Genomic DNA, 14,087 nt, shown 5'->3' with positions numbered 1-14,087 from the left:
TTGAGCCACTGCTCCGCCAGGATGACTGGTCTCGGGTCATGAAACTTCACTCCTCTGCTAGGCTATAACCTGGGAGATGACAGCCCTGTTGCTATTTGAGTTGTGACCACCACATTCGGTCTATACTATGCCTTCAGCTCTTCCATCTGTAAGACGCGGATATTATTATCTTACAATTCAACGTGCAGTAGGATAAATTCCGCTGATCACTCCAATGCGTCCCCCTGTCACTGCCATAGGAGCACCTAAACTGAGAGATGTGGCTTTCAGGGAAGCTACTTCAGGTTTTAACTGTTAAAGGAGAAAAAAACCCCTGTGAGACTGTTGAAGAAGAGGCGTGGAATAGAACGTGGCAAAAGGAAGATCCAAGTGGGAAAACGAACTTAACATCTCCATGCAACAGCCCAGGTCAGGCGGCCTCACCTCATCACATGGGGCTATCCTGTGAATCATGTCTTTCAGATGGCCAATCATCCGCTCTTCCTGAAAGTCATACGGGAATGTCTCTGTCCACTCTGTCAGCAACTGTAAGATTTTGGGTCCAAATTTTCTGATCCGAGCCTGAAATGGAAACCAGAATGATAGGTAGAAATTGAAACACATTTACTCATTAAAGTCTCCCAGTACATATGTACGTCACTGAAAATGGGGCCAGATTTTCAAAGAAGGCACTTATGGTTGCACCTGCAAAATCTGCACACATGCAAACAAAGAGTGTGGTGCACAAGTGGTACAATTTGGCATGCAAAATATACCAGAACTTAGATGCATGCACAACTGTCTGTTTTACATGCAGATTTAAGTATTCTGCACATGCAATTGGCCAGTTTACGGCTGGATGGACATTTTGTTGGTGCAACCTTTATACCTTTTTTAAAAACATCTGGCCTTTTTGCTGATTTGAACCATATGTTCTTCCTTTTGTACTTACAACCCTCCTATATTTTCATCCTTCTCTGAAAAATAGATTGGAATGTATTTCTTGACCAACAAGGAGACATTTTTTTTACTTCTTTGCTTTCTGGCTGTATGAAAAAACTGCTTAGAGACCAGGGGCAGATGTAACGTGAGGAAGAAAAGATGGACAAAACACCAGCATTTCAGTCACTTTACCTGGGCTACTGATAATGTTGCTCTCTTCCCACATGAGCTCAAGGTCGTGACAGGACAAGGGCACCCACTCACATAACACACAGCTGATTGCCCACTTTACTTTTGGTGTAGATTTATCTGAGGATGCCGCAGTGCGAATAGTCAAGAAGATATGGGGCAAGGAGGGATATGTGGGGAACAGCACACCCGGTGCATTAGTGTTATCTCAAAGGACGGCCTGTGTAGCTGCTTCCAAAGCTTTTATCCTCCGTTATCCAAGAACATGTGAAAAGGAAATTGCGTTAAACAACAAACTGCATTTTTATTTACAGAAAACACAGACCAAAACAAACAGCTTTCTTCTGCATCCTACGTACTGTAGCTAAAGTGTACCCTGTAATCAGGAAAAATTATACTCTTGAGCTCCACAGCTCTCTGCTTTTCAACCAAGGTGGTTAAAATGTGTATTTCAGCTTTCCACCAACAACAGGTTGCAATGAACCACATCTCTAAAAATAACTGCTGTCAGCTAGCATTAAGCTCATGCTCAAAGACCAGCAGGTGGCTGCTAAAGGGAAAGCTTTATTGGAAACTACAAAGGTCTGGGGAGACATTTGCTCCAGCTGTGTAAACTGCTATTAAGAATTGAAGGAGAGGACTTTGTGCACGTCACAGGACACAGGCAATGGGAGGTCATTTGCGTGCAAGGTTTCAAAGTCAGCCCCACTCTCAGGAACACAAAATCAGCTGTGTCCCACCAACTCTGCGTTACTACAGGCCAGTCCAAAATGCAGATTCACTTCAGGCGAACAGAGAGATCTTCATAAAAATACAGTATTTCTCATTTCTTGCAAAGTTTAATGAGCAACAAAACTTCACAATGCCCACATTTTAATCCTCCTAAACTTGCATCCATTGCGGCATCAGAGAGCAGAACTCAGAAAAAACCTCAGAAAAATTTTCTGTATGGTGCATCTCATACAGATATTTCTATTAACACCAATGTATGGGCGACCCAAGCACCAGATTTCTAAGCAGTCTGGCTGATCGCTCTCCATAGTGAAGTGGAGCTCCTGTTACTCATGCAACCAGTTGCCTAGGCAAAAACAAGCACGTGTGTTCAGGTGTTGGTGATTCAGTATTTGATGCCAAAAACAGTGTTTCAAAGCTTGAAAGGCTGATCCTGAGACTAATATCAGAATTTGGGTTTTTTTTGAAAGTTGCAACTATCGCACACTCTTCTCCCCTCCACTGCACTGAAGGTGCATCTCCTGCTCCAGTAGGATAGGTCTTCATCAGTGCACCGAGGAGAGCTTGGGTGGAATCCCGCACTGAATAGGATCCAGTGGGATCCATCTCCACCACGCTGTCTGTGGGACTGCCAGAGGATGCACATGTGTTGTTACACACATTATCAGTCTGCACAGTCCCTAGGGCAAAACAGGAGGAGTGCCGACACAGGAACAGCTTGGATTTTCTCATTCTGTTGGCTTGTCACAGCCTCACTACTGCTTTAGCTCATTCCTGGTGTGCCAGACAGCGCCGCTCTGCAGCACGGCTGTGCGGACGATCTGTCAGTGCCGGCAACGGGAGGTTAGTGGGGAGCTGCATGCTGTTACGTAGCGTTCAAACTGACAGGTAACGCCAAGAGGAAATATTACTGTACCAGAAGCAAGGAAGCAAAAGGGCAGACGCATTAAGTAAAAATGGGAGAGTGGGGTGTCGACATCTGCAATTCAGTGCGTGAGGTTTACATCCTACCTCCTTGCATCCCGCACGCTTCATCAGAGCCTTAAAGAAGTTAAGAAGGAAAGTCACCTGGGAAGACTGAGACAGGGGGAAAGGTAAAATTAGAAGAAGATTTGAAATCACTAGTGCTTGGAGCACTGCTCTTGGACATGGATACTAGGATGTGCCAATGTCAGGATCTCAGCGGCAACTGTCATCCTTTACCGGAAAGTTTCATTCAATCCAAAGGGAGATAAAGGACACACACCAGAGCCCCAGAATTCTCTGCCCATCGAAAATACATCACATTTTTCTGCTGTAAAGATAAACTAACCTTGTCCAGCACAGGGTCATCCAGCCGCTGCTGCTCAATGCACTTGAGGCAAACTCGGGACAAAAGCTCATGGGGTTCAATGAAGAGTCTGGAACTCAGCAGGAATGTAAAGATATAGGCTTTCTGCAGGAGAAAGACAAGGAGACCTGCTGTAAGCAGCCACACAGTGGGTAATATTGGCCATAAAAGCCCCAAACTCCATGGTTTTTGCATTTCCACCGGGATAGACCTTTACTTCTAAAAGACATAAGCACTCCGGACCCTGAAAATGGAACTGCCTACAGCGGGTGCAGCAGCAGCACAACTAACAGACAGCACAACTAGGGGTGCACACAGGCCAGTGAAAGCTAAATGTGTAGACACTCAGGCATCTCTGTGTTGTACCAGGTTGTGAGCTGCAGACGCCCCCAGATTGGTCACATCTTGCTATTGCCCTGCAGGTCTCACCCAGCCTGTTTTAAGAAATATTTCATTTATTCTACTATCTCCCCAAAATTCACTTCTATCAGCCAAGCCATATGATATGCAGTCCCACATCTGTGAAGCTGTGGGAAGCAGGCCTGTTGGATAAATCCTTGGATTATTTAAAGTATTCCAGCAGTGAATTTAAAATATATGCACGAATCCTCAGTTGTTTGCATCCTAACCCCTCCTGGCACCTGAATTATCTTCTTTCCCCCAGACCTAGCCCTGCTCCCGAGCAGCAGGTCCAATATTACATATCATACGTTGCTTAATGAAAATCTCACAGCCTAATCTGTCCATTACCTATTTTTATGGCCTTTCTGTTCTTTTTTTTAATTGATATACTTCTTTAGTACTTATTTTTAGCTGATCAGAAACTGAGCTGTGGGTTACTTAAAACATGCTGTCTGCTCTGCATTGATAACTTTTATAGTCTTCTAAACTGCCCAGAAGTCAATGCCACCCTGTGCTTTCAAATACAAACGTTTCCATAGAGATATATTAGCACTTAGAAGTCTTCCAGCCAAACTCCATCCTGAATTCCACTCAGGATGTGCAAAATCCAGTGAAGTCAATGGCTTGCAGGACCATAAACCTGCTGCCAGTGCAGATCCTCACACTGTTGGTGAAGAAACACTGAATATTCACTGACGGAGCAAGGATTAGGATCTGGACTGTGTTGTTCAGTGACTGCAAAGTTGGTGTGAATAAACCCCAGCTAAATTATGAACCCACCAGAAGGATCATCTCTGTTGTCACTGAGGGAACGCTTTGTACACAGACGAACCTGGATGAATGCAGCAGCCACTGCAATTCAGCCAATTTAATGCCAGTTCATTCCTGAAGTTTTTTGCTTCAGTCTTCATCTAAACCTCTCTGGGATATGCTGCTAGTTTTGATGTGCTCCGACTGCTATACCACTAATTCATCACCACCACAGCTTCCCCTCTCCCCTACCCCATTCTCTTATTTAAAGGCAGTATCAACGTTGGGATCTGCTTTTTCATGGGAACAATTATAGAGCAGTGAAACAGCAGTTAAAGCAATGCATCAATTTACCAAGCTTTAATTGTATGCAGCTTTTAAATTAGCCCTCAATTCAAAATTTAACAAATTTGCACTTTTGCATAAAGTGCTGCCCCGATTCATCAAAATTAAACTGTTTATTACACTGTGAATTGCTTACTTCAGGGTAGTAATCAGTGGTAGGTATCAGATGCTGGATTAGAGCATCCAGAGATGCTGAGGTAAGGTTTCCATCCTGGAAGATCATTCCTCCTTGTTCATCTTCTTTTGAAGTATGTAGATGAGGGCTGAAGCCACATTGGGTAAACATACTGGTAGAACTCAGCGTTTGGGGCATGCCTTCCTACAACACAGAAACACCTGTATTAGGGACAAAAGCCACCAGATTCACAGCCACATCTGTCTTCTGGTTGATACGAAAAACACAAGCCACTAATGAGAGTTTCCTGTTCACAAAAATAACATGATCCCTTCATTATAACCTCTTTCATTGTTGTCATTGGCCGGTCATGCTTGTGATGGGAAATACACAGGAAAATGGGATGTTTTGATTTATGCGTTTGGGCCAGAAAGTGTTGACAGCCACTTTGGGCTCCCACCCCAATCAACAGTGTCTGTGATGATTCCCTTTTTGCTGCCATTCCTTGTCACTCCCACACTGAAGAGGCAAGATACTTGGGAACTGAATTCAGCAGGTTCCTGAGCAGAACACAACTGTTCGTTTGAACCTCTGCCCGCCTGAGAACGAGGCAGGGAGAATTTAGGGTGACAGAGGAAGAGAAAAGGGGTGTCACCTAAGGCTTGCTCAGGATGGACCCTGAGAAATGCTCTGTGGCTCCCGTGGGACAGGAGAGCTGTCAGTGAGCGAGGAGGTAGAAGCAGGACCAGAAGACAACTGGGGGAGGATGGAAAAATGAAGGGAGTTGGAGGGAACAGAGAAGATAGGAGGAGATGAAGAAGAGATTAAAGAGCAAGGAAAAGTGAGGAAGAGGGAGAAGGCAGACACCTGCACTATTTTTGGAGCGTGAAGTTAGTCAGTCCTAGATCTATACTTAGGTACTAAATAAATGTTTCAAAAAGAGCCTGAACATTCATCAACTTCACCGGAGATGCAGAGTCCTCAGCACCTTTGAAAGGAAGCCAGGCACGTAGCCCAGTTTCAAGCTCCCTGTATTTCAGTTCTCTGGGCTCTTCAGGTTGCATTCTAGGCTCCATCTCAATTTTGGGGCTTACAATCAGCTTTAAATGTTTCTTCTACTAAGAAAAGCTGTTTTGTTCCTGAATTGGTGCAGAGGGATGACAGATTTTGCCCTGAGGGCTTTCAAGCATCTCCAGCTGCTTCCAAAATCCATCCTGGAAGCTGCTCTGCTCTCAGCTAGAGGCAGCATTATAGGACGTGGACTGGTAAACGGACAGTGCATGCTCACTCCCAGGTCAGCAAATGCATCATCCAGAGCAAGGGACCCCATTACCTGACTATTTGCTTCTAAATATGATTTTACTTAGTGTAAGGGAGGGTGGGGAAAGAGATGATGGAAAGGAAGAGTCCTAGAGCCAACCCCTACTCCCCTGAGCAGCTACAAAACTCCCAGGACTCCAGCTCTCCCTCCTGAGCATAGCCTCCGCTGGAAGAGCAAGATCTGCACCCCGCAGCCTGCTGAGCTGGCACCGACCTCCCACGCAGGAAGGTGCTGGGCCACAGGCAGCCTGCTGGTGCTCAGTCACAAGCAGCCAGCAGATACACCTGACTTTTAAATATATTTCTCTGCCCTTTTCTGTATCCTGTTCCATCCACTTTTCTGCCTCTTTACCACCGCACACAACTTCAAAAGCTGCCCCATGGATATGGCTTAAAAATTTGAGCTTGCTGTTCTCCCTGACATCCATCAGTAGGTGTGCTGTGACCCAGCCAGCTCAGCTTCAGTTACACGCATGGTATGTTGTATTTACTGTTGCAAAAGCACCTCTTTACCTGGCACAACCCATCTACTCCCCCAAAGCTCAGGCTGCTCCAGCTTGCCAACTCAGAGCCTTGGGCCACCGAGGATGAGAAGGGCAGTGTGCCTGGAAGCCAGGCAGGGTGTGAAGCCCTGGGAGAGGCTGGGGGCTGGGTCCCAGCACCGTGGGAGATCAGGCTTTACGAGCAAAACTTGGGTGACTTCATCCTTCAAAGGAGGGACTGTTCCCTGGGTGGCAGCAGTGTAGTTACTGCATCTTATCTCATTCTGGGAGGCTCACATGGGGCGGGAGCGCAGGGTGCCTCCGGGATTTGCAATCAAGCAAGAAGGAACCAAAATGTCAAAACCAACAAATTCCTCCCTTGAACAAAAAATAAAATAGATGTCAGGGATTTTAGTTTAAAGACCAGAATATTTGAGTGTCATCCCAGCTAGGGAAGTATCTAGTTTTAATGAATGTGCAGATGTGCTTGTTAATAAGGCTCTGAGAACAACTAATTGCTGCTTTTTGTACACTGCTCAGACTCTGAGTAGTAAATGGGAAAGACTGCCAAATCCCATTTGTTACTTCTAACATGCTCTATGTTAGGTCTTGTTCCTGTGGCAATAATCCCAAGAAGGATTGCATGTCCATATAGATCAGGAAATAAATCTCATGGACATATAGCTGTCTAGATGAGGAAAAGAAAACGTTAAAACATCTGAGAACTTACAGGACACATCCTGGCTTCAGCCATAGAACAGAATTTGAAGTAATAATTTATTCAGTGCAATCCCTCATTGTCAATGCCATTTTTATTATCAAATAGAAACATATCTAAACAGGATATTGCCTGAACTTCTGCATCTCATTACACAAGAAATCTTGCTGAAATACACAGTAATGCTTCCTAAGAAAAAGTTACCTTTTTTTAAACAGCTGAATAAAAACAGCTGTACAACTGTCACAGAGACATCTGTCTTGGGTATTGTGAAGAAATTAAATATGACTTTTTATCATGCAGTTCTTGGTCTAATCTCAACTTTTCAGGCAAGGCCTATGTTGTATCTGAGCTGGTGCCTCGTTGCCACCTTACTTGAAGTTAACTGATCCTGTTCTGTTCACATCAGGATGAAGGCCAACTGTACAGAGACTAAAAACCTCTTGCACTACTAAGCTTGATACTAACTAACATTAATATTTGGCAGATAGGAATTTAGGACAGGGACTTCTCTCCTTGCAACAGCTGCTTTCTTTTTATGTACATGCAGTTTCTGAAATACTCTTTCCAAAAGTACTAAATAGGAACACGACCTTGCTTTGAAAGAGCCCAAACACGTGACTGCCTGCAGTAGGCAGATGAGGTTATGCTGTCAATCACTTACAGAATACAGAAACAAGAAGGAAGGCACTGAGAGAGGAAAACAAACAAGCAAACAACCTTAAGGAGATCTGTCTTCCTCTACTGACGGTGGTTTGGATGATGGAGAAGGCAGGCGGTGTAGATTGAGACAGACCCTTCCCAGAAGAGCAGAATGACAGGTAAGGGGAAACACCCCCAGGCTGCAGAAGGGAAGTTCCAGTTGAATGTAAGAGAAAATCCTCCCCTGGGCACCACGTGAAATTGGAAGAGAGACCTGGGAAGGATGTTCAACTTCCATCCTGGGAAACTTTCAAAACCCAACTAGAAAAGGCCCTGAGCAAACTTTGAAGTTAGCCCTGCTTCGAGCAGATACTTGGACTAATGACCATGAGAGGTCCCTTCTGATTAACTTTTCTGTGATTCTAATACAAATCTTCTTCAAACTGTTCAAGTATTGCCCCAATTCTGGGCTTTTAAATACAAACCATGGCAAGCAAAAGTCAAGCCCAGAGCATTAGATCGTATTTGTAAAGAAGTCCATGTTGGATGTAAAAACTTTATCCCATTTTTCCTGGAAAGAACAGCTCACATGGTAAAAATGGCTCAAAGCCTCACTTGAAAACCACTGGAACTTAACCAGGAGTCAGTAAGATTTAAGCATGTGAAAATTCAGTAATTGTATTTATATACAATTATATATATATTTTTATATATATATCTACACACTAATAAAAGGTAAGTGCTTCCCTGAACTTTAGTCCAATCAAGCACACAATGTTTCGCTGTTCCTTTCATTTCAGATGGAAATCAGATGCTAATTTCAACCAAAACTTGCAGGATGATACAGAGATCTCAAAAGCGCCTGGCTTCTTCCACGTGCCATAAAGCCCAGCAGCTGGTAGCAGAGAATGACCCAAATTAGTGACCTTCTGGGCAGAGAGCAACAACGTGAGCTGACCTGCTGCTGGGCTCAAGAGGACTTGTAACTTGTATGGAGGTGAGAGACCGTACAAATATATGAGCTGAAGGAATGGCACCACCAACCCCGCCAGGTACAGGGAAATCTAATCATGCAAGGAAAAGCTAAACCCCCAAGTTTCACAAGTTTCTGCTGCTCTTACGCGTACTTACTAAGACCTAGAAATTTCCAGCAGTAAACATACTGGAGGGCTGGTGCCCTGACTTTGGAACGAGATAGCGCTACACACTGATCCCAAGACTAGACTTCATGCTTGTGGGTTCAGAAGGAGCAGAGATGCTTTGCTAACAGCACATGGGCTCTGGTGGCAGCGACAAGGGTAAAACAGAATGCACGCCTTGAAGGACCACTTTGATAAATGGTGCTCCAGAAGGAGCGCTGCTGGCGAGGGGATCTTAGTGAAGGGCACACTTCCACATCCCACCACGCAAAATGACTGATGATACAGGTGGCTGGCTGCACATGTGCAGCATTTAAACTATCTCTGTGCTCTAAAGGACTGAGACCCAGAGACGGGAAAATGTCTCTGCACCAGTTGAAAATAGAAAGGCAGACTGTTTCTGGGACTGGTCTCTGTGGGAGAAGGCGGGGCATATGGCTCTTTCCTTGCCTACAGAAAACCAAGGTTATAGAATGAAGAAAAAAGGAAACGGGGCTCAGCACTGGCATCTGCATAAAGGCAACATAAAATGCTACTGAGCTGAAACAGTAGCATTTTGCATTAATTTTATGAAAATGTTATGTCTACCAGCAGTGGCACAGTCCGATCAATAATCCCAGCTCTGTGCAAGTCGTGCTAAGCAAGAAGGTGCAAAAAAGGTCTGTCCTCACTTGTCGGGGCACTTTGCAGTAAGGTGTCCTCGTGACCCTTCTTACTCCCCAGGAGGAGCAGGACAACTGTGTCACACTGGATCATAGTGGGCTCCTCCGTGTTCTCCAAGATCTTGGTGTTGTGCATTCAGCCAAGGATGCTCTGATTGGGAAATGCAACAGCTCAAGCAACAGCTTGTTCAACTGTGGCTTTTTTGGATTATGAAGTCTGGTTTGCTGGAAGTGAGCCCGCTGCCACTGCAGAGGAAACGCACTTCTGGGTGTTACAGTAGTAACTGGAACAGGGAATCTTTGCTTATATTTATTTCTACCTCTACTCTTTTTTTGCTGTTCTTCTGTTTCATCATTCTTGGCTTTTCATGTTTATTAAAGAGTGCCTTGCCTTTACATTCTTTTAATATATTTCATACATTCGTAAGACTAGAAAAGAAATTTAAAAATAACGGCAATATACTGCTTTTTAATCTTTCTCTATGGGCCAGGGCAGCTCAATATTCCAACACAGTGATGAAAACAGATAATCCACAGACGCTTCTCACTACAAAAGATACTGCTTACACATTTAAGAACTTGATTCACTGATCCAAAGCACAGAACCAAAGGATCACCAATGCTCGGGAGAAAAGCTGCCCACAAACTCTACATCCACAAGTGCCTTAAAACCCCTGGAAAACCAGTGCCCCAAACCTGGAAAACAGAGCAGGGCACGGCTTACAGACAGGACTGCCTAATGATGACTGTAATATGGGCCCATCAATCTGCAGCAAGAGAGGTGCAATGTGCTAGGGGGTGGCTAACAGGCTGCCAGCTCTGCCTCCCTGGTGCCAGCCCAGTGACCTGCAGCAGAACCATGAAGGTAAAAACCCCACCAGCTTTCCCCAAGTCCACTGCCTGCTGTCACAAATGTCCCCACGGCAAGTACAGTTAGTGCCTACGTGGACATGAAACGGTCAGGAAACATTTAATGTGATTTTCAGCGGCTTTGATGTGATAAGTGTTTTATCCTTTATCAAAAACTTAATCACACTGTTTACTTTTGATCTTCATTTCATCTCTGCCTTCCATCTGCTCTGCCTCTCTCAAGGGGAAACAAGAGCTGCTACCACGTGATGAATGGAGCTGGGCTGCAGACTTATCTTCCCACCCACTTAACTTTCAGATTAACAAAATAAATAAAACCCTTCCCACTTCAGGGATGAAAGGCACAAGCTTTTGACAATCTCCCACCAGAATTACAGGAGCTAGAGTGGATGGTAAGGAAAGGTGTGGAGGCTGGGGTGTCCATCCATGCCATATGGGAGGATCCAGTTTCACTCACTATCCTGACCATGACCATGGGCTCCTCCTTACAAGAACTCAGGGTGTGCAAGTCAGTGCTCAGTGAGCATGAGCAGGGGATAAATCAAGGCTATGGGAGACTCAGGGTCAAGCAAAAGTTGGCAAGGCACAAACTGTAACAAATATACCTAATCTAGAGTGAGTCGGACTGGTTCTTACTCCCGTCAGGGAACAGAGATTGGAGATGTCTCCCATCCCAATCCTGCAGAAGTCTTTACTGTTCAAACTTTCACCAAAACTAGAGTTCAAGAAAGAGCAGATGGTTCACTAAAACATTTTGGAAAAACGTATTGGAGAATTCTTGGCCAGCATTTGTAATCAAACCTATTATCCAACCATCACCAATCTCTCTATTTGAAACTAGAAGAACTTTGCTGAAGTATTTCCTCTGCTCCAAAAGCATCAGGAACTGAGGGATGGCCCAGATGACCTAATGGGCTGCACCGGGCTGCAGCTCAGAGCAGACGTACAGATCTCTTCTCCCTCTATGTTTAGTTGCAATGACACCAAAACCGAGGTGCTGTTTGCTCTAATTCACATCCAGGTGAATCCTGCCCCAAACAAAAGTCACTATGGTGATGAACAAACAGTGGGATAGGAAACTGGAGCCAAAGGTGATCTACTTAATGCCACAAGTGGGAGAGGAACCAACTCCCACTCCTATTCATTAGGCTTTGGGGTCCAAGCTCTGACCAGTTACCATCTAGGTGGCTTGGAAAAGACTTTGACTCCTAAACCAAGGCTCAAGTAGGTAACGACTGAAGGAGCAGAAACAATCGTGCAGTGGAGCAGGCTGCACAGTGATGGCCAGTTTCAAACTCTCTCCCGTTAACAACTTCACAGGCAGCCTGAGCACACCACCTGGAGCCAGAAGGGTTTAGCTGTTCATAGACGCGTTATTTGACACGGAGACTTTTCTATCAATGATGCTTCTCATCTCTGCTACACGCTTCCTGCGGGTCAGGACATGGCACGAGTTCTTCAGCTGTTCCCCATGAAGCCCTCACTTTCTGCCCCATCCCCTGGGGAACAAGCCCTGCTCCAAGCTCTCAGCCAGGACAGCACAAGACACAGCTGGGTCTCACCTGCCTCCGTACCTGCCTGCTGCTGTCCTACAAGGCCTAAATACTGGCAGGCTCGGCAGAAACTTCAGCAACAGATACTCATTTTTCTCTACATTACTTTGAGTAATTTTCCAGCTATTCATCTTTGCAGACAAAAAAATAAAAATTCAGAAGATAATAATAATGAGTTAAAATTCAGATTTTTCTCTACTTCTTTTGTAGGGAGGGAAGTAGAGGAAAAAGGATCAAAAGAATTCTGATGTTTCAGAAAACAAAAGGAAAACCCCTGCAAAGTAATTGCTTCCAGTTGTCAAGGCCATGGTTATAAACTTTTTTTTCAGCAAGAGTACCTGGCATTAACAAACTCAATGTATTTGATGCTGATTTAATTCGGAAACCGGTAGCAGATGTAAGTTTCTTTTCACCAGGCCATGAAACATTTAATTTACAGTCCATGAAGTTGTGAGATTGCAGAAAACTCAACCTGTCAATCCCAGTACTGTTGGAAATGGTTACATGAGCAATATAATGAAGCTGTACAACTTAGAAACACAAAAGAATCACAAGTGAAAAGAACCACAGGATACGAAAAGTGGGGAAAAAAACACTTTAACTGCAATATTCTCCAAACTCAATAACAACGATTATATCTCAATATGGGCTGGCTCCCTTCCATTGCTACCCATTCCTTGCAGCAGCTGAGGCACTTCACTGAAATTCCCATGAACAGGATTGCAAGAGCAGCAAGTGAATTTAAGGGGTTTGGGTATCTAATCAGAATTAGACAATAATTGTATTTCCTTTGATCCCACCTGGTTCTCACCTCTTACTCATCTCTCCTCCCAAATCACTTCCCTAAAGAATTCACCCCCCCAGTCCTCTCCTGTGGAGCCTCCTTTGGGCGTTGCAGATCAGGAGGGGAAGGAAAACTCCTGATGAATCTAAATCAGCAATTGCAAAAAGCAACCTTGGGCAAAGTAAGGGAAAGATGAGCAGAGCAGCGGGGAGCAAGAGGACGGTTCTACAATGTGTTGTGGCGCACGGCACTCCAGAGCAGGGGAGGGATGCAGGCCAGGAGCCTCAGCGTGCCTGGAAAACTTTTTTCTTTTTCTTCTGTAAAATTTCTTTCAAGGAAAGAAAAAGTTTTCTCTACATCTGTTTTGGCCTGAACTGAAGTGCTCTGACCTGCCCTGGCAGTTGCTGGAGCCTGCAGCTGCAGTGGATGCTGCTGCCCACCGCCATTCCTGGGGAGGAGGGGCAGCGCGTGGCACAGCCCCAGCCCCCAGCACAAGGTAGGGATGGGAATGCACTAGGAAGCTCCGACTGAGGGGGAACAGGCTACAGGAGCAGCTAAGCTGCAACTCCCATGGGAAACCGGGGAAGCACCTAGAGCACAAACCCTCTTCATCCAGTTTTTCAAGGGAAAACTGAAACCAAAGTGACCTCTGCTGTAAAAGGCGCTACAAACTCACTCACACACTAAGCAATTCTTGATGGGCTTCCAACTTCTCCATAAGAAAGCATTCTAATTCAAAAGAACAATTCCAAATATTCTGACCAGCAAACGGGCCCAGCATCTACAGTGACCCAGAACATGCAGAGCAGCTCTCAGGTCTCCATCCTCTCCCTGCTAGCCCTTGGGCGAGTCACAGAGCAAAGGCTGGTGTTCACAGCAGCCACAAAAATGATTCCTTTGCAGCAGACCTCCACACCAGAAGGGCCTGGGGCATGTGGCACCTGCAGTGTACATTGCAATGTGACAGAAAAAAGGTTCAACTCAAACACCAAAGAAATTACACAGCTCTACTCTCAAATATTGACTCCGGCCTAGAACAAGAGCCTTTATTCTCCAAGCTACGCACACAGCTGCATTCACAGGCAGCCAACAGGACAGGCATGCCTACATCTACCAGCTAAATTTTTTCCATC

General features: G+C 45.1%; 1 protein-coding gene across 1 annotated transcript in view; it reads right to left on the bottom strand.

The window, feature by feature from the left end:
• RASGEF1C (RasGEF domain family member 1C) overlaps positions 1–14,087 on the bottom strand; it is an 80,795-nt gene that overhangs the window by 28,796 nt on the left and 37,912 nt on the right. Inside the window, exons 2-4 of the mRNA XM_055812639.1 lie at positions 4,806–4,988; positions 3,155–3,277; positions 424–561 (exon numbers count right to left, since the gene is read on the bottom strand). Coding sequence (XP_055668614.1) covers positions 424–561; positions 3,155–3,277; positions 4,806–4,982 — 438 coding nt within the window. The 5' untranslated portion in view covers positions 4,983–4,988. The remainder of the gene's footprint in view (positions 1–423; positions 562–3,154; positions 3,278–4,805; positions 4,989–14,087) is intronic.

The sequence above is a fragment of the Falco peregrinus genome, chromosome 8 (genome assembly GCF_023634155.1).
Source record: "Falco peregrinus isolate bFalPer1 chromosome 8, bFalPer1.pri, whole genome shotgun sequence".
Taxonomy (NCBI): Eukaryota; Metazoa; Chordata; class Aves; order Falconiformes; family Falconidae; genus Falco; species Falco peregrinus.
Note: the sequence above shows the minus strand (reverse complement) of the source record. Positions and strands in the feature narration are given on the sequence as shown.